This window comes from Rattus norvegicus, chromosome 3 (genome assembly GCF_036323735.1).
Source record: "Rattus norvegicus strain BN/NHsdMcwi chromosome 3, GRCr8, whole genome shotgun sequence".
Taxonomy (NCBI): domain Eukaryota; kingdom Metazoa; phylum Chordata; class Mammalia; order Rodentia; family Muridae; genus Rattus; species Rattus norvegicus.
The window spans coordinates 127,994,368-128,021,478 of NC_086021.1; the positions used below are offsets into that span (position 1 = coordinate 127,994,368).

General features: G+C 42.1%; 3 protein-coding genes across 16 annotated transcripts in view; 2 read left to right on the forward strand and 1 right to left on the reverse strand.

Moving 5' to 3' along the window:
- Positions 1 to 5,562, forward strand: part of Snap23 (synaptosome associated protein 23) — a 33,746-nt gene extending 28,184 nt beyond the window's left edge. For 4 of the 6 annotated variants that reach the window (XM_039105811.2, XM_039105813.2, XM_063284525.1 and 1 more), the window contains one exon: positions 1,893 to 5,562. In XM_039105811.2, the coding sequence (XP_038961739.1) occupies positions 1,893 to 1,958 (66 nt within the window). In that variant the 3' untranslated portion in view covers positions 1,959 to 5,562. The remainder of the gene's footprint in view (positions 1 to 1,892) is intronic. The other 2 variants (XM_039105812.2, NM_022689.2) reach the window with 2 other exon arrangements.
- On the reverse strand, positions 4,168 to 12,637 carry Lrrc57 (leucine rich repeat containing 57). Of its 5 annotated transcripts, none has more exons than XM_006234777.5 (6): positions 12,462 to 12,601; positions 12,049 to 12,154; positions 11,804 to 11,942; positions 10,910 to 11,178; positions 8,460 to 8,645; positions 4,168 to 7,787 (listed from the first exon to the last, which is right to left on the reverse strand). In XM_006234777.5, exons 1-6 carry the CDS (start codon positions 12,512 to 12,514, stop codon positions 7,746 to 7,748), a joined length of 795 nt encoding a protein of 264 aa, XP_006234839.1. In that variant the 5' UTR covers positions 12,515 to 12,601; the 3' UTR covers positions 4,168 to 7,745. The 5 variants fall into 5 exon arrangements, with proteins under 5 accessions (XP_006234839.1, XP_006234840.1, XP_006234842.1 ...); XM_006234778.4 differs by having other exon boundaries at positions 12,404 to 12,540; XM_006234780.5 differs by having other exon boundaries at positions 12,411 to 12,514.
- Haus2 (HAUS augmin like complex subunit 2) lies at positions 12,527 to 25,363 on the forward strand. Of its 5 annotated transcripts, NM_001402746.1 has the most exons (6): positions 12,527 to 12,674; positions 17,029 to 17,121; positions 17,550 to 17,619; positions 18,425 to 18,557; positions 20,318 to 20,426; positions 22,730 to 25,363. In NM_001402746.1, exons 1-6 carry the CDS (start codon positions 12,582 to 12,584, stop codon positions 22,934 to 22,936), a joined length of 705 nt encoding a protein of 234 aa, NP_001389675.1. In that variant the 5' UTR covers positions 12,527 to 12,581; the 3' UTR covers positions 22,937 to 25,363. The 5 variants fall into 5 exon arrangements, with proteins under 5 accessions (NP_001389675.1, XP_063139059.1, XP_063139058.1 ...); XM_063282989.1 differs by lacking the exon at positions 18,425 to 18,557 and having other exon boundaries at positions 12,536 to 12,674; positions 17,082 to 17,121; XM_063282988.1 differs by lacking the exon at positions 22,730 to 25,363 and having other exon boundaries at positions 12,541 to 12,674; positions 18,425 to 18,603.
- The last annotated feature ends 1,748 nt before the right edge of the window (positions 25,364 to 27,111 follow it).

Below are 27,111 nucleotides of genomic sequence, written 5' to 3' on the forward strand. Positions count from 1 at the left end.
ACTTCCAGGGCGTCATAAAACCTCCCTGTCTCAAAACCAACCAGCAAACAAATCATGTACCAAGTAGATTCCCCCTAAGTTTTGTGTGTGTGTTATGTGCATTCCTTGCCTGAATGCATGTTAGCTTTTACTTTTGTTTTATTCACAGATACAGATAGCCTAGAAGTAAAATCGTACAGCTTCATTTCAGGAGTCAGTAGCAAAAACCAATTCTGTAGACTAGTTCTTGTATAGGGTCATGTGTGACTGGAAAGATGGTTCATTGATTAAGAACACTTACTGCTCTTACAGAGGATCTGGTTTATTCCCAGAAACCATGTCAGGGGCCTCGCAATGCCTATAACTCCAGCTTTAAGGAGTATGAAACCCTCTGACCTCTTTTGGCGCTTGGACTGGAGCCACTTGGTTCCTAAGATGCTTGCAGTGCTGAACCCTGGGTTTAGGGTATAGATTACACATCATTTTAATTTAGATGCTTCTGTGGGTGGCAGTACATCTGTTCCAAAGATCTTTGGCAAAGTTATTTCAGTCTCTTTGGTCAGAGCTCAGTAGCTCCAAATGAAACTTCTGCTCAGAGAGCATTCTTGTCATACTTTATTGCATCAAAAATGGGCTGGAGGGGTTGGGGATTTAGCTCAGTGGTAGAGCGCTTGCCTAGCAAGCGCAAGGCCCTGAGTTCGGTCCCCAGCTCTGGAAAAAAAAAAAAAGAAAAAAGAAAATGGGCTGGAACCAGTGTTGTTGCCCATAATTCCAGCCACTCCAGAGGAGTGGAAAGATCACTTGAACTCATAAGCTCAAGGCCAACCGAGGCAATCAGATCTAGTCTCAAAATCTAAGTTAGAAGGCCTTGGGAGGTGGCTCAGTTGGGAAGTGCTTGCAATGCAAGTGTGAGGACTTGCATTTGATCCTAAGTACTCATATACAAGCTACACATGGTGGTGTGTGTCTGCAACCTTGGGGTGGCAGGGAGCACTTCTTGGTCTTCAAGAGGACTGGGAAACAATTCTCAACACCCACATGGTGGCTTATTCCAGTTCCAGGGGATCCAACAACTTCATGGCTTCCATAGACACATGGTGCACAGACATACATGCAGGCAAAACACCCATACACATTATTTAAATTTTGCTGATTGCTGGTGGCCTTTAATCTCTGCCCTGAGAGAAGCAGAGGCAGGTGGATCTCTGTGAGTTCAAGGCCAGCCTGTTCTCTACAGAGTGAGTTCTGGGACAGCCAGGGCTACAGAGAGATACCATGTCTCAAAATAATATAAAATTTTATGTTTTTTGTTGCACTGGTGATTGAACATAGGACCTCATGTGTGGGAGGCAAGTAATCTACCACTGAACTATATCCCACCCTCTTAACTGCTGTTATTTTGAGACAGTTTGACTGGAACCCTGGCTGGTGTTGAACTCATGATATTCTTGCCATATCCTTTTGAGTGCTGAGATTACAGGCTTATTCCCATATGTAGTTCCCAAATACATGAAATGTTTCATGTTTGTGCATGTGTATGTGTATGTACATGTTTGCGAGTGAATGTATGTCCATAGAATTGCAAATCATATATTCTGCCCCTGAGCTGTGTCCTCAGCTAAAATTAAACGTGAGTTTTGAAACAGAATTCCATGTAGCCTTGGCTGGCTTCGGATTCACTGTGTAGTTGAGGAAGACTGCTTACTGAGGGCCAAGTTCTAGGATTGCTATCCTGGCACATAGCAGGCACATGCCGTGATGCCGGCCACTTTTTATGCAGTGCTGTGAAATTGAACCCAGTGCATCTGGGCAGACACTACCAACTGAGCTACGCCTGCCTCCCTCGGCTTAATTTGCGTTTAAAATGGCTTATTTTGTGAACGGATACTGACGTTTGTTTTTGTTTTTTTCAGGCTGACACCAACAAGAATCGCATTGACATTGCCAATACAAGAGCAAAGAAACTCATTGACAGCTAAAACCCTGCTGTACTTCTTTACCTGTTAACTCAGTCTCGGGCTCCTGCTGAGTCTTTTCTTACTCAGTTTGAAAGACTGTGCGAGAAGGGCGGGAGGAGGATCCCTCCTCCTTCCTTCCTTTCTGTCTTTTGGGGTAGGTTCTTGCTCAGGCGTTCTTACAGTCTTTCTCAGTTTACTCTTGTAGGCTGCTTTCTGTACATCACTTAGTCTCTCCATCTCGTCATTTAGCTTTTGTGTTCAAGACTTGGAAGCATTGCCAAAGAGCCATGAAGGGAGGCAGCTGGATAAGTAGCTTTTGCCATTATTGGTTGGTTGGCTTGGTTTTGGTTTGGTTTTGGTTTTATGGTAAAGAGCAAGAGGAAGGAAGAAGAAATGAAGTGACTCATTAAAGAAACTACAGGTCACAAAAAACCCTCAGTGCTTGGGGTAGGAGCTTTCACACGTGTTTTGTTCTACACTGTTTTTCAGCTTCTGCTCCAAAGAGAGTACAGTGAGTTTTCCAGAAGTGAGCTTCACTCCTAAATCCTTAGTGATTTGGGTATAAACGTAGGCTCTTGGGTCCCGTTTCATATTGCACATGCAGGAACACTATATAAACGAGTGCCTTTTATTCTCATACAGTAAGTCATAGCATGGTCCCATTGCAGGCCTGTTAACTTCATGGAGTTGTCAGTAGCCTTGAAAAGATGTACATATATATGTGAAATCGGAGACTTCCTCACTAAAGCAGGGTGTATCATGTGAATTCAGATTTACCTCATAAGAATTATGTTTAGATATGAAAAAGACTTGTTTTGATCTCAGGTAGAAAAATAGATTGCTTTGAGTTTTGTATAGTTTTAGACATTTAAAAAGTTATAATCTGTTACTAAAAGTTGTTTGGAAAATTATGCCTTTGATTAATTATTGATGACCACACTGCCATTCTCTCTGCCTTACACACAGAATCAAGTTTGTGTAGACCCTGAAGTGTTAGGAAAGCTGAACTGGTATTTGTCACCTTTGTTTAAAAATCAGCATGTACAATTGCTGATTGTAGATCGCAATTAGCGCAAAGTAGATCGGTTTGACCAGTAACCATTGCTTGATTCTTACAATTAAATTTTGTAATTAATGGTATTGTTCTTCAAATAGGTGATGTTTCTATGACTTATTTGTAGGGGCAATCATTTTACCAGCTTTTGTTAACATTAGATAAAGCAAATGTCCATACGTCATGCACTCCAATAGAAAGTTGCATTAGCTCTTCTCTAATTTTCACCAGAAGTGTGTACAGGACTTCCTACGGTTTGCTTTGAGTTCATTCTAGACATTACTTGTCTTAGTCGTTTGAACTTAAATACACTACTGAGTATTTCTGAGTGAGAATTCAAGTCATGTATTGAAGAAGATGCATCTAGCATAGCAACATTCAGAGGGTGAAGAGGACAGTGTGCAAAACAAAGCAGTGTTCCATGCCAGAGTGAAGAGCTTATTGGGTACAGATACCTAATGTATGAAGTATGGCTGAGTGTAAAACACTGGACTGTGCTGTGCCCAAAAGTGCTTCCCTTAGTCATTTAAAAACAACATGCTGATTTGTCCAAAGGAACAGTACCAAAAGGTAGTATCCAAGGTATATTTGGCTAGAATATGCACTAAAGCAACCCTTTGCTCTTGCTGGCTGGTGTGAATGCATGCTTATTTCTTGCCTTAATTTCTATATCTGTAAATGGGAATTAATAAATCCTGTTTTATAAACTAATTTACAGACCAGTAATGCCCAGAAATTTCTTAGAATATGCCAGGCTCACAGGCCACATGGGTAATCCCAATGTTTGGGAACCTGAGGCACAATCAATCTACCCAATGAGTTTGTGGGCTAGCCTAGAGTAAATTGTGTCCAGAAACAGCTTCTACCCCACCCCCCCAAAATCAACCAACAAAACTATTTTTTTAAGATTTATTTATTATGTATATAAGTACACTGTAGCTGTCTTCAAATGTAGCTGTCTTCAGACGCACCAGAAGAGGGCACCAGATCTTATTACACAGATGGTTGTGAGCCACCATGTGGTTGCTGGGAATTGCACTCAGGACCTCTGGAAGAGCAGTCAGTGCTCTTAACTGCTGAGCCATCTCTGCAGCCCCCAACAAAACTCTTGAAAGAGTGCCTATTAGGTGTAACTCTCCTAAATGATAGCTATTTTCTCTAGAATGGAGGGAGCTCTTGTTTTTTTTTTTTTTTCTTTTTTTCGGAGCTGGGGACCGAACCCAGGGCCTTGCGCTTCCTAGGTAAGCGCTCTACCACTGAGCTAAATCCCCAGCCCCGGGAGCTCTTTTTGGTCAAAGACAACATAGCTCCTCTCCCGACCCAAAGAAAAAAGCATGGAAGCAGATACCAAGCACCTTTGTCTGCGGAGCCACCATACCCACTGTTGCTGTTATTTTTGAGATACAATAGCATAACACAAGCTGGAGTCACCTGGGATTCTGGTTTTGGTGTGTCTTCTAATATCGTGACCTTGTATATAATACCTATGACTACAAATAAGAGCTAGCATCTTATACTGAACTTTTGGTTGGTTGGTTGGTTGGTTGTTCTTGACACAGGATTTTCTGTGTAGCCTTAGCTCTCCTGGAACTCACTCTGTAGATCTCGCTGGCCTTGAACTCAGAGATCAGCCTGCCTCTGTTTCCCAAGTGCTGGAATTAAAAGTTGTAATCCTGGCTGGCCTCAAACCCAGAGATATACCAGTCTTTGCTCCACAGATACTGAAATTAAGTGTGCCACTAGGTCCAACTTCAAAGTTTTTTAAAAACAGTAAAGCTCAAATTTCATCTTAGTCTTAACTTACACAGCTGTACCTATTCATCCCTTCTTCAGTTTTAATGTATTTTTCAGTCTTCGATTCTTAATTTTTCCTTATCACATATGGATTATGACTATTCTATTAACTTAAACATCTATATTCTAGACATCCTATAATGAGCATTTAAAATTAAGGTTTTGGTGTGTTTTCTAATATCGTGACCTTGTATATAATACCTATGACTACAAATAAGAGCTAGCATCTTGTACTGAACTTTTGGTTGGTTGGTTGGTTGGTTGGTTGGTCTTGACACAGGATTTTCTGTGTAGTCTTGGCTATCCTGAAACTCACTCTGTAGATCACGCTGGCCTTGAACTCGGAGGTTAAGGTTTAGGATTGGGAATGTAGAACTGCTCAGATCATGAGGTGCTTGCCTAGTATACAAGTATCCCTAGGTTCAGTTCTGTTTTACCATGTAAGCCAGATGTGGTGCCATGCCCCTCCAAACTCAGCACTAGGTAGGGGGTAGCAGGAGGATCAGGAGTTCAAGGTCATTCTCAGGTACACAGTTTCAGGACAACCTGGGATATGTGAAACATACTCAAAACAAAAAGGGCCAATGATATGGCTTAGCAGGTAAGGGTACTTGCTGCCAAGCCAGACAACCCAAGTTTGAACTCCAGGACCTAAATGGTAGAAGAACCACCTAAAAGTTTTCCTCTGACTTCCACATGTGCTGCACTGTATGCAAGCTTGTGTGCACATACACATAAGAATGTAATGAAAATAAAAAGCAGAAGTTACCTGAATGGTATTTTCCTGGATGCTCTCATTAAAATTCCAAGTTATCCTAATTTATCCCTCATATTTGATATTCAGATTCCTTATCCTGAAGTCATTAATTGGTTTGTTTGTCTTTGCCTCTTTATAGATAAGATAAATCGCTTGTTTCATTGGGTTCCTGTTGTGTCACTTTTTTTTTTTTCCTTTTCTTTTTTTCGGAGCTGGGGGACCGAACCCAGGGCCTTGCGCTTGCTAGGCAAGTGCTCTACCACTGAGCTAAATCACTTTTATGATTTTTTTCTTTATAATACATACTCGAGAAAGTCAAGTATAGAGGTATTCCCTATATTTACAGATGAGAGTAAATTGCCCAGAAAGCTATTAAGTAACAAAGTGGATCTATATGTTGATTTCTCCAAGTACAGTGCCTGTGACTTTACTCCATGTACTAGATGACTCCAAACCAAACTAAAATTTAAGGCGTATTGGGTATGTTTTTGTTTTTTAAAAGGATTTTGTTTATGAGTGTTACGGTTGCATGTGTGTATGTGTAGCACATGTATGCCTAGTGCCCAGAAGCCAGAAGAGGGTGTTGGAACCAGCTTGTTGGTACAGGAACTGAATCTGGGTCCCCTGCAAGGACTAGTGCTTTTTTTTCTCTTGAGCTCTTGCTCCAGCCCCTTTATATGGTTTTTAACGTCAAGCACTTCAGTTTAGCAAGAGAGATAAATATAGGATGTGGGAAGTACTCTATCAGCAGATGGAGCAGTTAATTCGGATTAGATTTAGGGAAGGAGCTTAGATACAGGTCAGCACCAAGTAAGAGAGATGGTTTTTCTTGACTGAATAACACGAAGGCATTTTGGAGCAATATAAATGAATGCCTGTAAGTTATTGATTGGTTCAGATTTGTTAGTGAAAGGCACTGGTTAGAGGGAAGACTTTAGAAAACAATCCCTATGAGAGCTTCACGATGTTCTTACCAGTAACACTCTGCAATCCTCTCCACCTTCACGTTCTCTTAAGCACAGTTCCCAGTTCCTCAGAAATGTCTGCACGGCAGCAAAAGATTTCATTGCCTTAAAGCCAAACAAGAGCATGAAACATCCCCCAGTTTTTTCTTTCCCTTCTTACTTTTTTGGCTTTTTCAAAACAGGCCTTTTTTAATGGTACCCAGTTTACTTTCAGAGAACAAAGGACTACTTAACAGATTAAAAGTTTTTTAAATATTAACATTGCTTCCAGACAAAGTTCACTAAAAATATTTTATTTAGAATATTCTCTCATTCAGAGAATAACCATGATAAACATAGGTTATTTTAAAATATTGTAGCAATGGTTTTCTTGAAGGTAATCTGATTAGTAGTTATAAATACAAAAAGGGGAGGAGTTACCAGAATAGCACATGATTTTTAACAAAGCTTCAAGAAAATCTTGATTACTAAAATTTAAAATCTTACAAGTAGGCTGTGTGGCGCATGCCTATAATCCCAGCATGTGGGGGAAAGGAGAGGTTTGAGGTGGGGTGAGGCCAGCCTGGGCTACATAGCAAAAACCTGTCTAAAAACAAAAAGTTTTTATAATTTTTGCATATAGTTTTAGCTCTTTCAGAGCCCTCTACCAATAAGGCACCTGCAATAGTAAAAAAAATTTGCTACTGCAGCCTTGGAGAACATTCTTGGTGGCTGTTGTGTTGGTGCTCCTCTTGACAAAGATCTCTTTAAGACAGCTACATATGTATGTACATCCCAAACTCCAAGTGTAAACACTGCTAAAAGCATTCACCCTTAGTCATACATGTTTTCCCACAAATTAGAATTTCATAAAAAATATGAAGTGTTAACACAGAGGTGATGGGACTGACTTTATGAAAGCTGACCGTCTGCAACTCAACAGTCTGAGGCTGCGGCACGGCTCCCTCTGTCGTCGCCTGCATGAACAGCAACTACTTACTGCTCCTCAGAGCCCAACTAATGATGGTTTGAAGATCAGCACTGGCCACGGCCCTACATGGCTGAAGATGAAGGGTTCTTCCTGTCTCCTACTCCTAAATCCTTTTCCTTTAGCTTATCTGGCATAGTCCTAAAGAGGAAAAAGTCATTGAGTAAAATGTTATCTGCAGCATGTCCGCAGCGTATCCATCATCAGGAGCCTTTGACTCAGTCAGATTCCAAAAGAGTTCCAAGTCAGTGTCCCATTGTCCTGGAGAACATCATGCAAATTTCTTCTTGGTGGCTGTGAACCTTTCCATGTACTAAAAACATGAAAGAAAAATATATATATGGCACTTTGGTATAGACAGATATAATACCTTTTTTCAATAATTTATTTTTATTTTATGTACTTTGGTGTTTTGACTGAATACATGTCTGTGTGAGGGTGTTGGATCTCCTGGAACAGGAGTTATAATAGACAAATGTGAGCTGCTATGTGGCTGCTAGGGATTGAATCCTGGTCCTCTGAAAGTGCTCTTAGCTCCTGAGCACCTCTACAACCCCCATAAGGATACTTTTTAACTTAGGTTTTTTTCTTTCTAATTTGAATTGATTAATTTCATACAAAATTTACTTCTTTTTGAGACAGTCTCACTGTGTAGCCCTGGGCTGGCCTTGGACTCACAGAGATCTGCCTGCCACTGCCTCCCAAATGCTGGGATTAAACCCCTGCTGCAGCCATACCTGGCACAATCTACTTAATTATTAAAATGTGTTAGTCATCTTAATTATTAAAGTGTTTGCCATCTTTTTGCTAGGAAGCATCAAAAGATGTAGTGCAGTGAGCAGTGTGTGGAGAAAGTCACTTGGCACAACACGTTCTGGCCAAGGGTCAGAGCCATCTCCAAACATGACCCTGTCAGATGCTAACTGTAGACATGGCTTGTTCCTCTGGAGCAGGCACTAGAAATGCAGAAGATGCTGATACACACCTTATCATAACCCTCTAGTTCTCGAAGTTTCTTTATTTCAAAGAGATTGCCTTCCACGGCAAGCAGGCAGATTTGGGAATCACTGAGGATGCTCTGTGGAAGCATGCTGAGCTCAAGACAGTTCTCTTCCAGCCGGAGGACTTTGAGGCGAGGACAGCAGGATATCCTCACGGAGATCTGAGATATCTGTTGGACAACAAAACAGGAAGAGGACAAAGAGCATAATGGCCATGTTACCACACTGAAACAGATCTTGACTGTGTCCTAGTTTTTCTTTGACCGCCTCCGTTTTCTCACTACCTACTCGACACAGAAGCCTGTTACATACCTTCTGTTACTCCTCCACTTTCAAATTATTTGAAGGTTACCAGTAGCATTTCAGAAATAAAAACTAATAATAAAAGCACTATGCATATATTGTAGGAAATAATGAGAATCACATAAGTTTAAGGAAAAAAGTTTGCCAGTAAGCTGTCACTCAGAAACAACCACATGAACATCTCGACCTACCACTGCTCTGTTGCTGAAGCCAGGGTCCCCTGTTTCCCTCACTGCTGCATCTGACTGACTACCCATCCATTTCTTTTTCTTTTTTATTTATTTTTTTTTCTTTTTTTCAGAGCTGGGGACCGAACTCAGGGCCTTGTGCTTGCTAGGCAAGCGCTCTACCACTGAGCTAAATCCCCAACCCCTACCCATCCATTTCTTGAGAGAACCTCGTGCATAATTTTGACTTTTCCTCTTGAATTTCTCCTAAAATTTTTTGGAGGGGGGCATAATCTTTTTTTTTTTTTTGTCTGTTTTCTCTTTCTTTTTTGTTTTTTGAGACAGGGTTTCTCTGGCTGTCCTTGAACTTGCTCTGTAAACCACGTTTGCCTCCGCCTTCGAGTGCTGGGATGAAAGGCATGCACCACCACCACCACCCTTTTTATTTCTTTAGAATTCTATCCAAGCAGAAATTAATCCCTAATGCTTCCTATTTAACACTCACCCTTCTAGAAAACAATCCTTTTTTTTTTTTTTTTTTTTTTTTGGTTCTTTTTTTCGGAGCTGGGGACCGAACCCAGGGCCTTGCGCTTCCTAGGTAAGCGCTCTACCACTGAGCTAAATCCCCAGCCCCAAAACAATCCTTTTTTAATAGTACAGAATAGAGTTTATTCAGAGCATAGGGAGAGGAGTTAAGAGGGTAGTAGGACAGAGAGAGGAGAGGAGTAGATAGGTGCCGACCATGAGCATGTGGAGACAAGGGAGGAGAGGGGGAAAGGGGACAAAGGGGGAAGAAGGGAAGAGTAAGAGGGAGCAAGAGCGAAAGCAATCATTCTTAAAGCCATTTCACTTATGACCTGATCTCAAATACAGCTTTGTATCTACAGTTGTCACTAAAACATCTGGATGAGTCATCTGAACTCAGCATGTCCATTTAGTAGCATTGTGTAGGTCCTCCAGGTCAACTCCAAACACACTGTGTCTTTGACCAATCTACTACTTTGCCCATTTGATGCTCCATGTCTTTCCCTTCCCATGCAGCAGGATGAACGAGGGTCTGGTACATGATACACAATTTCTGTACCACTCAGCTCTTCTAGAGTGCCAGCCAGGTCACAATTCTGGCTACCTGGCATCTCAAACCATCACTTAGGAACTTACCGAAAATGCAGATTCTTAGACTTCTCAATTGCCGACTCAAACACTAAGGTAAGCATAAGCCCCCAGGTTATCCAAGTACAGTCTGAGAAACTCCACGGTCTGGCAGCAGGGAATGTGGAGTAAGTCAACTAATACCCATGACAGTTCTTTTCCCAGAAATCTCAGGGAAAAGACAAACCTACCTCCAAGGTCGAATATTCTGCTGATTGCAATCTATCACAGTCATAACATGCCTATAGGACTAATAAACAGACACAAAGTGCATGGTGAAGCATAAATGCTAAAATCTCAAGGCTACCTAACCCCAAATGTTTCTTTTATCACTGCGCCTCATATCTAAAGCAGAGCACTTCTCCATACTAATGTTAACCACGAGCTTCAGAACACATTTCAGGTATAAAGTGGTCCCGCAATAACCCAGCTTCAGAATGAACAACTGTCACTCAGGGATCGTTCGTCAGTGTCTGATGTCTGACTCAGATTCTACGTGTATAGTTCTCATCCCTACACTGTGTCATCCCTATGTGCCTCCTTACCAACTGGTGTGAAAAGAAACTGGATATTTGTAAAACTTTCAATAGTTTTTTTTTTTTTTTTTTTTGTAGTTATCTTACCCTGTTACTCTCCTACCTTCCTCAAGACACCTTCAACACCATTCATTACACAACCACTGTCAACCCATGACATGGGCATTGGAGTACGTTCACCTTATATATCTTTTAGCTTCGGATACCTAACTCCATGATTATCATTTAAGGAACAGGAAGTTACCAGAAGACCATAAATGCAAACAAAGTATAGACCTGGTTCTGGTTGAGATTGAGTTCGATGGCCTGCAGCTCCCCGACTGTGTCAGGTATACTCCGAATCTGGTTTTTGGAGAGATCTACTACATCCAGATGCCTCAAGCTACAAAGCTGGGGTGGTAATGCTCCCAGCTGATTCCCAGAGAGGCTCAGGGTCTTCAGAGCCGACAGCTGCCCGAAGGAAGACGGTAGCTCTCTCAGGTGATTGTTGTTGAGACTTAGTGTCTCTAGTTTTTTCAGATTGCATAATTCATCAGGTAGAACAGCTGGTGAAGAAAATTAAAGAAAAAAACTAAATGTTAGAACTAATGAAATTTATAAAAAGACAGCATGGTAACTGCCCCATCTTGGTTTTGTTTCTAATTTTGAGACAGGGTCTCACTAAGTTGTCTAGGGTAGCCTTGGAATTATCTTTCTGCTTCAGCCTCTGAGTGGCTGGGGTTACAGGCCTGACTTCTTACATAGAATCCTCACATGTCATGTCTAGGTTTCACCTTTTACAAACGGTGTTTGGGACTTAAGAAGCCATCAAAATGCAGAAAAGTGTGTACGTATATAATGGATTCTTTTTGTAAAGGGGCTTAAGTGTATTCTAAAAACAATCTGGGGAAGGTTAAAAGATTCATTCCACCCTGCCACCCAAATTAGATAACTGTTTACATCGTGTTTACATCGATTCCCAAAGGTCTTCCTAGTCCAAATTAACCTAGTAATAATGATTACACTACCCAAGGAGGCTTTTAGATTTAATTACAAGAGATAAAAGCTTCAATACTCTAACATTCTGCATCCCCTAAACTGATTTCATAACAAAAATCATCTAACAGGGAAAACACCCTTCAGTAAAACTGCCGATTACTAGCCAAAGCTGCCCAGGCACAAAATCCATACTCAGTTTGTTGTTGTTGAGAGAGAGACTCTTTAGCAGAGTGAACTTTCCTATTATCAGAGGTGGTAGGCTGTCGATCTTGTTGTTGGACAAATCGATGGTCCTAAGATTGCTTGTCAGCTTCTGCAACTCTGAGGGGAACTGGAGAAAGGAGCTCACAGTGTGGAAAAATCCTGCACCAATAGACTTCGCCACCCCGCCATCCCTCTCCCTTTTAGTTTCTAGGTCCGGTCCCCTCAGGTCTCACCTCGGTCAGACCACGGTCTTTAAGCTGAAAGACACCAGTTTTCTGCGCTGTTTCCACATGAGCACGGAGGGCACTGTTTCCCATCCTAGCACCACGGCTCAGTTCCCTGCAGGAAAGAAGCATAGCTGTCACCGCCCAGTCTAGACATACAGCCATCGCTAAACCTCTCGTTTAGGTCTCCTGTCCCAGTTGTCACCTTCTGCCTATCCCTACTTCCCAGGGGCCAGCCCAAGAGTAACAAGGGGAAAGCAAGCGAGCAGATAGTGCTACCACAAGATCCTGCTGCGTTGGCACCTGAGTTAAGGGCCAGGGAGCCTCCGATAGCTGCTGCCGGAACAGGGAGCTCAAGACTCGCCTCCTACCGCTCAGTGCAGAGAAGACTCCACCAGGGAACACCCGGGACCCGCGCTCGCCTGAGACGCGCTCCCAGGGCTTCCGCCCGGGTAGGAACGCCCTGTGACATCATCAAACCGCGCGCACGTTCGCTGTGTGCCCCTCACTCCTCGCGCCAGTTCCAGAGGTGCGTTGGAGCCATGGCTGCCGCCAACCCGTGGGACCCAGCGTCCGCGCCGAGTGCAGCTGGGTTACTGCTGAACCACTTGGTGGCTTCAGGGATAGTCACTGAGGTACGTGGGGGGCGGCGACGGCGTCATCAAGGTGGCGACAGAATTCAGCTGTGAGGTGGTGGTCCTGGTTACCCGGGCGTGAGTGAGCCAGTTGAGGATTGTGTTGAGTACTTAGTAGCGTCCCTTGGAGACTGCAGCCGTGACCATACTCCCGTGGGCTCTTCGAGTGTGAGGGACAGAGTGCTGGTGTTCCGAGCACTCTGTTTTGAGTGCCTGCAGGTTATCCCAGGCCGGTTTGTCGGAGATGGACCAGCATTCCGCTTTTTTTTTTTCTTTTCAGTGATACTACTTCCTCTAGAAGAGTGTTTCTCAACCTTCCTAAGGATACGATCCTTTAATACAGTTCATGTTGTGATGACCCCCAACCATAATATCATTTCCGTTGGTTGCTGCTTCATAACTGTGATCTTGCAACTGTTAGGAATATTAATGTAAACATCTGTGTTTCCCGGTGGTCTTTAGGCGACCCGTGTCTGTTAAAGGGTTGTTTGACCCCCACCAAGAGTTGAGAGTCACTCAGTTGAGAACCACCGCTCTAAATTGTAGAGTGGGGACAGTGAGAAAGAAATAGTGGCAGGTATCTTTAAAAACATTTCCAACAACGCCTGTTAATGGGAATTATTAAAATATATCTGGGGCCCTGTGTACAGAAGAACTCTAGCGGAGACTCTTTAGGACAGCATCTATTAAAAGTGTGTGTTTGTCTCTGTGTGTCTGGGTATGCCCTTGCACTGTGAAGATTTTGAGACAAGAATAAAGAGTAGCCCAAGAAGTGACTGTTTTGACAAGCAGGTAGACAGAAGGGAGAAATCGAATATCTGAAGGAATAACTGAAAGGAATGAGGGAGTGAGAAATCAAGCACATTATGATTGAAGGAAGGAAACTGATACAAAAAGGAAGTTGAGGAAAGTTAGTTAATTCGTCTGTAGAAATTAGCAGTGCTAGTAATGGAAGATTTTTTAATTGTTTATTTTTATTTTATGTACATTGATGTTTTGCCTGTTTGTATATCTGTGTAAAGGTGTCAGGTCCACTGGAATGGGAGTTACAGACCGTTGTGAGCTGCTTTGTGGTTGCTGGGAATTAAACCCAGACCCTCTGGAAGAGCAAATCAGTGCTTTCAACCACTGAGCCATCTCTCCAGCCCCTTGGTTTCATTGTTTTTTGGTTTTAATGTCTGAAAGAGGTAATAGAGACTTCACACATGTCCTAAAGTGTTTAAGAAACCTAAATAGCCAGATGTGGTGACACAAGACTTGGGAACACTTGGGAGCTGGAAGCAGAAAGATTGCTCAGAGTTCAAGGCTAGCCTAGGATAGAGGGAGGAGACCATGTCTCCATTAAACAAATAAGAAGCACCTAAAGAGACTAAGAAATCAGTATCACTCAGCAAGCTGGCAGAATTAGATCCTATAACTCTCTCCCTTTTGCTCTATCATCTTTTAAAATGAGTTAACAGCCAGACAGGGTGGTACACAGCTGTAATCCCAGGGCTAGTGAGTTACAGACCATCTAGGGCCACATAGCAAGACTCAGTCTCTAAATAAATAGTGCTAAAATAATAAGGGTGAATGTGATAGCATTGTGCTGTGAAAGATTTTGGACTTTGTTTAAGACCCAGCATTACTTTGAGTGTGTGAATTGGCCCTGGCTAATTGGTTTCCCAGGAGCTGGCACAGTACTCTTCAGTTAATCCTTTCTCACTCCTCTCTGTTTTCTTTCTACCACATTGCAGAGTATTCTCACCTTGCATCGTGCCATTCTCTTGTCATAAAACTACTGGATTATTTCATAAGTAACACATTTGAGACTCAATGTCCTTCTTGAAAGTGTTGACAGAGAATACAAGTTTCTGAACTATAGAAAGGTAGATAACCTCAGGCACTGTACAGTGGTGGTTTTATGGTTATCTTCCACATTAGCCAGTTTCTTGTTTTTTAGGTTTTTTTTTTTTTTAAGATTATTTATTTATTTTATGTGAGTACATTGTTGCTGTCTTCAGACACACCAGAAGAGGGCATTGGATCCCATTACAGATGGTTGTGTGTAGTCCTGGCTGTTCTGGAACTCACTCTATAGATCAAGCTTTGAACTCAGAGATCCACCTGCCTCTGCCTTCTGAGTGCTGGGATTGAAGACATGTACAATCATGCCCTGCTAAACCCTTAAATGAAAAAAGTAAATGGGTTGAGGATATAGCTCAGTTGATAGAGTGCTTGCCTAGCACACACAAAGCCCTTGGTTTGATCCAAAGCACCATATAAAACAGGTACTGGGACTCAGGAGGTGATTTAATCAATAAATCGCCTATCAAATAATCACAAAGGGCTGAATTTAGATCCCTCACACCCAGGTAAAAGCAGAATGTGAAGGTAAATGTCCTAGAGCTAGGAGCCAGAGATAGGAGGAGCTAGCTAGTCAGTCTAACCCCGTCTAGTCTGTATATTACCAGTGTGTCAGGGTCTGGGCTAGAAATATTTAGGTTCTTGGCCTCTTGTCTAAAGAATGGAAAATAAATTTATTCTGAGGGAAGGAATAACACAGAATATAGAGAGATACAGCGTCAAGATTGAAAACAGGCCACTACAGGGGCCCCAGGTTACAGCCTGAGCTCTAAAGAGCCTGAGCACTATATGTTGTTTACATATAGATATCTTTATTTGAATATTTTATGTATGAATGTTTTGCCTGCATGTATGTATGTGTACTATGCCTGGTACCCATGGAGGTCAGAAGAAAGCACTGGGTCCCTTGGAACTGGAGTGAACCACAGAGTGGTTGCTGGTAATTAAACCTGGGTTCTCTGCAAGAACAACAAATGCTCTTAATGCTGAGCCATCTTTCCAGTTCTGTTTCTCTACTTTGGTTGATATGATAGATTAGGTTAAACATTCTTTTCTTCTAGTGTCCATGTTCCTTTTGATAGTATCTGATTCTAATCATATTGGTGGTGGTGATTTGAATGATAATGGCCTTTATATTTGAATACCTAGTACCCATTTGGTAGAAGGATTTCACCTGTTTGGGAAATATTAGGAAATGTGGTCTTGGTTGAGGGCATTTGTCATTGAGTGTGGGCTTTGAGGTTTCAAAAACCCATACCATTTCCTGTTAGCTCTTTCTGCCTCATGCTCGTCTCTCAGCATGTAAGCTCACAGCTTCTGCTCCCATGCTATCTCTGCCTCATGCTCGTCTCTCAGCATGTAAGCTCACAGCTTCTGCTCCCATGCTATCTCTGCCTGCAGCTTGCTCGATGTCATGATGGTCACTGACTCACAGACTCTTAACTCTAAGGAAGCATGGCCCAGAATTAAATGGTTAGGTGATTAATGGAGCTTTGGCTGAAGTCCAACTCACTGTTAGGTCCAGTGAGTTCCTGAACTGATCCTGTAGTCATTTCCCCAGTCCCAGAGTGTATATTTGGGATCGATATACTTAGAAGCTGGCAGGATCCCCATATTAGTTTCCTGACCTGTGGAGCGAGGGCTATTATATTGAAAGGCCAAAGGAAGGACATTGGTATTGCCCCTACCAAGAAAAATAGTGAATCAAAGACAGTATTACATCCTAGGAGGAACTGCAGAAATGAGCACCAAAATCAAGGACCTGAAAGATGCAGGGGTGGTTGTTCCCAACACATTCCCATTGAACTATCCTGCCTGGCCAGTTCAGAGGACAGATGGATCATGGAGAGTGACACTTTGATTATCAAAAATTTAATCCAGGATCTGGAAAGATGGCTCAGGTTAAGAGCACTGACTGCTCTTCCAGAGGTCCTGAGTTCAATTCCAGGCAACCACATGGTGACTCACAACCATCTGTAATGGGATCTGATGCCCCCTTCTGGTTTGTCTGAAGAAAGCAACAGTGTACTCACATGCATAAAATAAACAAATCTTTAAAAGGTTAAAAAAAAAAATTTAATCCAGCTGGGCAGTAGTAGGACACCCCTTTAATCTCAGCACACATATATGCAAAACACACTCTCAATTTCCCCTCCTCCTTCTTGGTCTCTTGATCTGTGTGTGTCTGTCTTTTGCGTACACACACACACACACACACACACACACACACACACAGTTTTATGCTGTACACTTAGGAAATAGAGGTATGAAGATATGGAGATTAGAATTTAAAGGACATCCTTGGCAATATATCAAGCTCAAGGCTAGCTTGGGCTACATGAGGCCTTATCAAAATCAAATAAAAACAGATGATATGCATTCTATTGTTTTAATATGTTCTTTGTGTTAGGTGCAGGACATAATATTTTCTTTAATCCCTTGTGTATGTTACTCTAATGTGCTAACATTTTGATAACATACTATGCTTTCCCTGTTCATTTACCAATAGGAGATGTTAGATATATCTAAGAACACGGCTCCTTGCTTTGTGAACTTTTCCAGATTACAGCAGATCTCAGATCTTCAAGCTGAAATCTACCAGGTAAATTATGAACTTTTCAGTTCTATTCCATTTAAAGGTGTATAGTATGCTGGGGTGTATTTTAGAGAAAATGTGGATGCTTAGCATGTGAGAGGCCTTGGGTTTTTGATGCCCATCTTTAAACTAAGACAAACAAAACACTTCTTAATTGGTTTGAATAATAGTGCTTTGCAATTAAGACAATGCCTAGTGCATGGCTAATAGGGCTTGCTCTATTAGTTAATTGTAGAACAGGAAGTTAAGATACCAAGATGAAAAGCTCCAATGATTGTCCTGGTTTCATATAAACCATCCCTCCTTCCCATTTAAGGAATATATTTATGTCTTGTACCATGTTTCTGTAGCTTGTCCATGTTATCAGTGTTTTAAGCTTCTAACGTCGGGATGCTTTCTGAGTGAGCTAAAGTTCACTTTTTGTCTTCATGTAGAACAATCTGGAAATTGAACTTCTGAAGCTAGAAAAGGATACAGCAGATCTTATTCATCCTACCTATTTGGGTAAGTTTGCCTAAGAGAATAATCACTAGGATTTCAGCTTGCTCTTGAATTATACCAGCATATTAACACCAGGCAACAGAATTCTAATGCCATAATCTTTCCCAGGTATTGCCCCATAGACATGCCTTAACACGTATGTCTTGAGGGGTTTTGTTTTATTTTTTAGGCAGGGTCTCACTATGTAGCTTTAGCTAACCATGAAGCAGTCCAGTTGACATGACTTGTGGAAACCGTTGACATGACTAGTGGAAGCCGTATACATACACTTTATGTATATGAGTACACTGTCCCTGTCTTCAGACACACCAGAAGAGGGCATCTGATCCCATTACAGATGGTTGTGAGCCACCATGTAGATGCTGGGAATTGAACTCAGGACCTCTGGAAGAGCAGTCAGCCACTGAGCCATCTCTCCAGCCCAAGGCAAGTCTTATAAAGGACATTTTAATTGGGGCTGGCTTACAGGTTTGGAGGTTCAGTCCATTATCATCAAGACGGGAATATGGTGGCATCAAGGCACGCATGCTGCAGGAGGAGCTGAGAATTCTACATCTTCATAATGAAGGCTTCCAGGCAGCTAGGATTAGGATCTTAAAGTCCATGCCTACAGTGACACACCTACTCTAACAAGGTCACATCTTCTAATAGTGCCATCCCCTGGGCAGGGGTGGGGAGGTCCTCTGGAAGGAAATAAGTGGACTTAACCACTAAGCCATCTCTTCAGTCCTCAAGGAAGACATTTTTAACAGTTCTAAGACATACCTTTCCTGTTGCTCATTGTGGTCGCCATCTCTGGTTTATGTAGTTGAGAAATATGATGTTCTGCAAAGCATGAATAATCATCTGGAAGCAGTGCTAAAAGAGAAGCACACCATCAGGCAAAGACTGCTGAGACCCATGTGCCAGGAGAACTTGCCAATGGAAGCTGTTTATCACAGGTTAGACCAAGAAGCGGAAATGGAGAATTAGGCATGTCTTTTTAAGGTAGCTTTTGTTTAAACTGGCAGTTATGTTTTAGCATAAGTCACAAAGCAATGTATTATTGATTGTATTTATTAACATTACTAATGTTGCTGCATTAAACAGGAAAGTGTCCTTTGTTTTTAAATAACTATAACTGGTAGGAAGAAAGGGCTTTGCAGAGTGAGTTCCAGGACAACCAGGACTGCACAGAGAAACCCTGTCTCAAGAGAACAAAAGCCATAAGAAAATAAAAACTGAAGCTAGCTGTGCTTCCCAGCACTGGGGTGGCAGAGGGTGGATCTCTGTGAGTTTGAAGCCAACCTGGTCTACAGAGCTAGTTGCCAGTTTCAGTACAGCCAGTCAGGGCTACATTTCAAGACCCTTTCTCAAAAAGATAGAGAGGCTGAGGATCAGAGGACTACAAAACCTGGAAGCTTTTTTATTTTTGTTTTGAAACAGGGTCTTATATAGGCCTGCCTCAAACTTGCTATGTAGTTAAGGATGAAAAAGTTGGATGTTGAACTTTGTACTTACCTCTACAGATAATATATCTCAGTCTCAGGCACCTGACTTAAGAACAGAGAAAAGAACAACAGCGAAAAGATGAGCTGAGTAATGACTCAAGATTTTACCAATGCAGATTCAGAAAAATTATGTGATACTTTTCAATGTAGTATTTATCCCTGGGGACTTTTCAGTTATCTGAACCAATATGAGATTTTGTTGGGGGAAGTCGCTTTATGTGAGATTGTTCTTACCAGCCATTGAAGGTTGTCAGTTGTCATCCTCTTCTTCCTCTCTTCCTCCCTCCTCCCTCCTTCTCCTTTTTCTTTTTTCTTTTTTTCTTTTTTTCTTTTTTTCTTTTTGAGATAGAGCTCAATATGTATTGCTGGCTAGCCTAAAACTCCTTCTGTAGACCAGGCTAATCTCAAAGTCACAGAGATCCTCCTGCCTCCGCCTCCCAAATGCTGTTAACGACATGCCACAATTGAGTTAGATTTTAGTTATCAGGAATATGTGTCTTTCACACACACTCTTTTGGGTATATATATCTCTTTTGGGTCTTTTGAGGTAATGTTTCTCTGTGTACCCCTAGCTGTAGACTAGTCTGTAGATTGGGCTGGCCTTGGATTCACAGAGATCCACCTGCCTCTGCCTCTCAATTGCTGGGGTTAAAGGTGAATACCATGATGACTAGCTTATTCTATTTTTCTGTTTTGATGACAACCTAAGTTTTGCCCTAAGTAAAAGGGAAGAACTTTTTTTACGGCTGATAATTCCATTAAAAGGTTAATGATACTCATAAGATTTGCTTATTTCAAATTAACAGTCCTAATTAAAGAAAAAGAAACAAAACAACTAAAGAAGAAAAGTTACTGCTTTTCTCCCTGTATTACTTTTTGTCCCAGAATACCTAACAGAAGTCACTTAGTTAGAGAGGTTTGATTTGGCTCACAGATTAGAGGAAATACATCCAACATGGTAGGGAAGGCATTGTGGCTGGGGAAACTTCATCTGTGGTGGCAAGAACTTGCAGCATGGCTTGTTCACATCGTAATGGATTAGGAATTGGAGAAAACCTTTAAGGTTTGTCCCTAGTGATCTACTTGTATGAACTAGTACCAGTGCCCCAAAACTCCAATAAGATCCCAAATAGCATCACCCAATAGAGACCAGAGTTCAAACACAGGCCTGTGGGATAAATTTACATTCAAATTGTAACACTCTCTTTTAGATATATGGTACATATGCTGGAATTGGCTGTGACTTTCATTGAGAAAATGGAAACGAATCTTGAAATAATTAGAAATATCCCTCATTTAGATGCAAACCTAAAGAAAATGGTGAGTACCACTAATACAGCTGCTCTCCGTTCTTATACTAGGATCTCAGCTGTATTACCTTTTACCTTTTTGGTCTTAGTTTTGTTTTAGATAGTCTCACATAGCTCAGGCTAGCCTCAGGCTCCTTCAGTACAAAACAAAGCAATGATTCTCATGATGCTCTCATGGATGTGTGATTAACCTTTGCTTTAGTGGGTTCTCCTGTGACTATCCTCTCTCATCTCCTCCATCCAGCTCCCTGGCCCTCTCGCTTCCTCCAGATAGTGCCTGCTTGTGTTTGCCTAGCACATATACTGATACTCTTTCGCCCTCTCCCTCAGCCCTCAATGTCCCTTCCTCTCTGCTCACTGTCTCCCTTTTACTTTGAGAGCACATGGTCACATAGACCACTCAGATATAGAATATACATACAAGACAAGACTGACTGTGTTTGTCTTTCTTTACTTGGCTATTTCATTTTGAGTTAGTCATTATTAAATCATGAAACATAAAAGAAAAACAAACCTTTTCTTAACCAGGCATGGTGTTCGGCACCTATAATTGTTAATAATTGTAGCAGCCAGAGCTGTTACACAGAGAAACCCTGTCTCTAAAAACCAAAATTTAAAAAGAAATTTATTTATTTAGGCAGGTTCTCTATAGAATAGGATGACCTTACATATACTATATGGCTCAGGCGGGCTTTGAACTCACAAAAATGCTCCTGATTCAGCCTTCCAGTAGATTAAGGACTTTAGACTTTACTCCCTGAATACTGGGGAGCCGTTCCATTTTTTTTGTTGGTAATGGAGGTTGTGATTTTTACTTTTTTCTTAATTTTAAAATGTGTGTGTGTGTGTGTGTGTGTGTGTGTGTGTGTGTGTGTGTGTGTTTGTATACTCCCATTGCAGAGAGGTTGAGAGGGAAGGAGAGGGGGAAGGGGAGAGAGAGAGAGAGAGAGAGAGAGAGAGGGAGAGAGAGGGAGGAGAGAGGGGGTGGGGGAGAGAGAGAGGGCACAGGTGCCTGACGTGTCTGATTTCTTAGGGCTGGAATTACAGGCAGTTGTGAGCCATCTGCTGGGTACCAAACTTGGGTCCTTCTGAAGAACAGGAAACACTTTTAACCTTTGAATCATGTCTCCAGACCCTTGTTTTTCATTTTTGTTTTAATTTTTTGTATGTGGGTGAATGTCTTGCCTGCATGTATGTCTGTGTGCTGTATGTGTCTGGTGCTCTCAGAGGCCAGAAAAGGCTATCAAGTCCCCAAGGACTGGAGTTAATTGCAAGCTGCTATGTGGTTGCTGGGAATCAAACCTAGGTCCTCTAGAAGAGCAACAAGTGTGCGTTTGCAGATAAGCTGTCTTTCCAGTCCATTTTTAGTTTTTAAGGAAAATACAGAGGAGTGGATTGGTCAAAACTATCCTTTACTCATGGAGCAAGTATTGGCTAGACTAGATTGAGCCCTACCACTCAGAGTAAGGACAGAGGGATCATTACCATCTGGAGAATGCTAGAGACACGGGCTTTCAGGGTCAAGGGTCCACTCTCTATAGTGTTTACCTAGTATGTGAAAGGCCTTTGCTCCGTCCCAGCACCAGAAGAAAAGAAAATTTCAGAATTGCAGATTTCAATCACCCAACACCTTTAGAATCAGTTTAAGACAAATTTGGTGTCACACACATGCCTGTGGGGGATGATGAGGTAGGAGGATACCACAAATTCCAGATCAGTGAGAAAGAGCAGTGAGAAAGCTGGGTTTATTTGCATAGAGTTCAAACTGATGGTAGAGAAGAGAACTCAGACAGAACATATGTAAGGTTGGGTTGGGGGTGGAGATACAGTTGTTTTTACTTTTTGTTATTTGTTTGTTTTAGTGGCAAGGTTTTTAATCCCATTTACACACTACCAAGTCCTACACTGACATTTCCATCCCATACACTTTTCTGTAGTTCCAGACTCTTTTTTTTTTTTTTTTTTTGGTTCTTTTTTTCAAAACGGGGGACCAAACCCAGGGCCTTGCGCTTCCTAGGCAAGCGCTCTACCACTGAGCTAAATCCCCAACCCCTAGTTCCAGACTCTTAAAGGGATGTTTCTCTTGGCCCTTGTATTCACTCCTATCTACAGTCTTTTTGATGTCTAAAAGGAATTCTGCATCGCCATCCCTAGCCCACCTTCATCTTTCTCCCTGTCTCATCCCAAACCACAGTTTTAAGGAATTTTTGCAGTAAAGGACTAGAAAAAGACCAGATGCTAATTTTTGAAGTATTTATTTCTGGTAATCAATAACAGGTTTTTTTCTATTTTTCTTTATTTCAAACGTTACAGAGCAAAGCTTTAGCCAAGATGGATATTTTGGTGAACAAGACAGAAGAACTGGCAGAGAATATACTCAAGTGGCGAGATCTACAAAAGGAAATTTCCTTGTACATCCCCAGAATGCTGACTGAAGAAAATCATCTTCATGAACTTGACATAGTGCCTCCTTTACCTTTTCTTTCTAAGGCTCACACTGAGACCTCTGATACCAAGTGATGCCATCTTTACGTTCAGTCAATTACATGTAATCAGAAGTCCCTGTCTAGATTGTTATGACAGGCATATTGATAGGCTTTGTTGCTAGCAGCACTGAAGCCTTCTTAGTATTGGAATAGCAGAGCCAGAAAGATATCTCAGTGGGGAAAAGCTCCTGCTTCAAGCCTCACAGCCTGATTCAATCCCTGGGATCCACATATCAGAAGGGGATCACTGATTCCCACAGATTCTCAAGCCTATGATGTCTACACATGTGTCATCGTATGTATGTGCTATACACACAAAAATAGACAAATGAAAGTAATAGAGAGCGAGTGAGCACATTGGAGCACCAGAATTTTAGGTTCATTAGGATCAAACTGACCTTTATCTATGTTTTCACTCTCTTCAGTGAAGCTTAAAAATGATCAACTATACATATGATTATAAGTGAATTGAACATTCTTCAGGCAGAAGGTTTTGTATTATGATTCTGCATTGTGTCTTTTAAAAACATTTCTGGATTGGAATATTCCAGAATCTGTAACTGAATAGCTACTCACCAGGCCTGTTCCTCTTTGAAGACTTCATGAAGTAGTGGTTCCTTGGCTGGCCCACCTAGAACCATAGGTAATAGGAGGAGGAGCAGGGCTCAGTGATCAGGCTGTACAGTGTAGTTTGTGGGGGATGCTTTCTTTTCTTCTGAGAGTCTAGGATGTTGGTACACACCGAGTAGAAAGTACCTTTGCTTCTGGTCCCTGGCAGAATTGCAGAGCACCTCATCCCTAACCGTTTTGGTGATAGAGAGCATTTAAGTGTAGCAGTTGAGTTGTACTAAGTCACAGCTGTGAATGTGATGACACTAAGTCTTGTAACTCCTCTAGGCAGTTCACTCACTGAACCTGGTTGTATCCTTAGGACTGCTTGGAAATAAACGCTGGTGGAGGATGTGTGCTGGTGGACTTAGGATCAACAAAGAAGAAACAGAGTCTTGTAAAAATTTAGAATTTTTTGGTGCTATATGTAGCCAAGGCAGAACTTGGACTCACTATGTAGCCCAGGCTGGTCTCAAACACATGATTTTCCTTGCCTTAGCCTCCCGAGTGCTGGAATCACAGACATGTGGCTAAAGGTTAGAGGTCTGTAAAGGAAAACACTGATATTTTACTCACTTAGGATTTTCTTAAGATGGAGACTAGTATAATAAATAGAGATTGTAACAGTTATCCCAAGAACTTCTCATTTATATCAGTACTGTAAGTACGTCTGCCTTATGTTTAAACTGGGATCTGGTTTCCTTTCACGTGTATATATCAGGATTTCCTTACTGTAGCATTCTGCACTGTGGGCATTCAGCAAACCTGCTCATCAGATCTTAATACAAGACTTCACTTGGTGGATAGTAAAGGAGATGTTCCTAGGGAAGCAGGATCTTTACCCCCAAAGGGCCCTGTTAAAACAACAGGTTATTGTTTTTAAAGTCTACAGCTTTTACGAATATGCCATACACAAGTGGTATTGAGATTTTGAACATCACCTAGACAAGTCAGTAGAATTATTAATTTTCCTTGTAGGAATTCTTGTGTATTTATGTGTAAATATACTCATTACTTTGTCATTGTCAATACTCTTTTTTTTTTTTTTTTGGTTCTTTTTTTCGGAGCTGGGGACCGAACCCAGGGCCTTGCGCTTCCTAGGCAAGCGCACTACCACTGAGCTAAATCCCCAACCCCCATTGTCAATACTCTTTGTGGTTTTGTAATTTTTTATTTCCATTAATGATTCAAGCTGTAAAAGTAAACTAATTTTAATTAAATGTGGCTCCAATATGAATCCCAAGTAACAGAAAAAAAAATACTATTAGCTTAACACATACAACATAGAAGCCTTCCAGCTATCTGACTCATAAAAGCTTAAGGTAAGTTAAGCCTAAATTCCAACATAAAGAGGAAAGCTAATTTTATATTAGTGTGATCAATAAGTAGAGCAAGTTGGCTTATAGAAGACAGTTACCTGGGATGGAGAGATGTTGGGAGCAGCCTTGAGATGGTGAAAGCAGCCTTCAAGTTAAAAAACAATTGTGTTCTAGCCTTATGCTGGAATAATAAGCAATATTCTTCAGGTTAAAAAGCAATTATATTTTAGCCTTATGATAGAACAAAAAACAATAGCCTTAGGTTAGATCAAAGCAGCACCTGCAGCTCTACATAAATTCAATAGATAGCATAAATCTAGGTGTCAGATCACTGAGTACTGGTGGTCAGGCACTGACGGTCAGGTCACTAAGCAACCCACCCTGCTGTTCCCCCGCTTGGCCGATTTACCTGGCCAATATCCTGGTTATCAAGCCAGGCCCATTCTTTGTGGTCACCCAACCCCTCCCCACATTTTGCTTCTACCAGTATATCTTCAGCCTGAGAAAAATTAAAAATTGTCAGCTTGATCAGATTTCTTGACTTGCTGTCCGTTCTTTGCGTCTCTTGTCCCCCATTCTCTCCTAGGTGTACCCCAGACCCTGGTCGACTGCCCTGCGGGTGGGGGCAACTGGCGCCCGAACAGGGACCCCCTGGGGGTCACAGAGGAGAGAACGCCGCTCATCAGTAAGGACAGGCCTGTCCGCCCTTTTCTGAAGCACCAGAGAGTGACTTTGGATCGCTAGGACGCCACGGAACACCCGCCGTGAGACAGTCCGGGAGGAGTTCATAGTGCGGCGCAGATCTTAAGGTTAGTAAGTGATGGGACAAGCATTTTCAAAGCAGTCACTATTTGTGACAGGACTGAAGCAGTCACTCAAGACGCGAGGAATTAGGGTTAAAAAGAAAGATTTAATAAAATTTTTAGATTTGGTAGAAGATATATGTCCCTGGTTTCCCCGGGAAGGGACAATTGATCAAAAAAGGTGGCTCAGAGTTGGAGATTGTTTTAAAGATTATTATGAGGTTCTTGGTCCTACGAAAATTCCAATCACTGCCTTCAGTTATTGGTCTCTTATTAATGATATCCTTAGAACCACCTCTGAATGGCCAGATCTTCAGCATTTAGTCAAGGAAGGAGAGTGTTCACTGAAGGAAAGCTCACTGAGGGAGCTTGCTCCCCTCCCCTTACCTGTTGACCCCGTACTGGGAGAGGAGTCGGCCTCTGGCATTAAGTCGTCGCCTTCCCCCCCATCGGTCATTATTGATATGGAGAGTGCCTTTGATCCTATCCCTGCTAGACCTTTCTCCGCTGAAAAGATTATGTCCAATGCTCCACCCAATACACCAGAATGCCAACCTAATAGACAACTTTATCCTTCTCTTCAAGATTTAGGCAAAGGTGGTGTTTCTTCTCCTGAGCAGGAGGTTAAAATAGAGGCAGGAGCTGCTCGTTTTGAGTCAAAAACAGCCACTATAGCACTGGCCACAGATGGTACCAGAGTTGGTACTCGCTCTCCCTTATCTTTTCCCCCTCCGCCTTATGGCCTCCTAGATGCAGTCCTTGATTCACCCCCTGTCTCAGATGCTTGTCGCCAGCTGACCAACGATGTGACATCCTTGAGACACATGGTAGAGACTAGAAAAGAGCAGGTACAATTGCTTATAGCTCTTCGCGATTTAGAGACAAAATTGACAGAGCTGACACCCTTACAGAGTCCCCAGCTTAAGGCTACAGGCCAGGGTAAAACTCCAAACAAGAAACATAAAGTTTTAGCTTTTCCCCTCTCCCTGAGGAGCGGGGCAAAAGTCCCTAGAGACCCCTCCACCCCAGGAACCCTGGAGGAGGAGGAGGATCGAGTTACAGATGGTGATTCTGAGGAGGAGACAGAACTTCACCCCGACTCACAGGAGCCAGGAGATACGGCTGCTGGCTCTGGGTCCCGCGCAGCTCGGGCTGCACCGGGTCCTCCACGCTATCATTATCAGCCCCTAGATTTTAAAATATTAGAAAAGCTCAAAACAGCGGTATCAAATTATGGCCCTGTGGCCCCCTTTACACTGGCACTTTTAGAATCCTCTACTGAAGGATGGCTCACACCAAACGAGTTTTCGCAGCTTGCCCGAGCCGCGCTTTCAGGCGGCGACTTTGTGCTTTGGAAATCTGAAATGGCTGAAGCCGCAAAAGAAATTGAAACAAAAAATCGTGTACGTCCTGATACCAGGTCATGGACAGCAAAAAAGATTCTTGGTGGGGCTGGGGATTTAGCTCAGTGGTAGAGC

What these genes read in the sequence shown, in the direction of transcription:
- Haus2 (NM_001402746.1), top strand. Translation starts at nt 12,582, where the DNA reads ATGGCTGCCGCCAACCCGTGGGACCCAGCGTCCGCGCCGAGTGCAGCT. An exon ending in CTTCAGGGATAGTCACTGAG is followed by an intron (nt 12,675 to 17,028) that starts GTACGTGGGGGG and finishes ATTTACCAATAG; the next exon opens with GAGATGTTAGATATATCTAA. An exon ending in TATTCATCCTACCTATTTGG is followed by an intron (nt 17,620 to 18,424) that starts GTAAGTTTGCCT and finishes TGGTTTATGTAG; the next exon opens with TTGAGAAATATGATGTTCTG.
- Lrrc57 (XM_006234780.5), bottom strand. Translation starts at nt 12,514, where the DNA reads ATGATGTCACAGGGCGTTCCTACCCGGGCGGAAGCCCTGGGAGCGCGT. An exon ending in AGTCTTCTCTGCACTGAGCG is followed by an intron (nt 12,155 to 12,410) that starts GTAGGAGGCGAG and finishes TCTTTCCTGCAG; the next exon opens with GGAACTGAGCCGTGGTGCTA. An exon ending in AAGACCGTGGTCTGACCGAG is followed by an intron (nt 11,943 to 12,048) that starts GTGAGACCTGAG and finishes TCCTTTCTCCAG; the next exon opens with TTCCCCTCAGAGTTGCAGAA.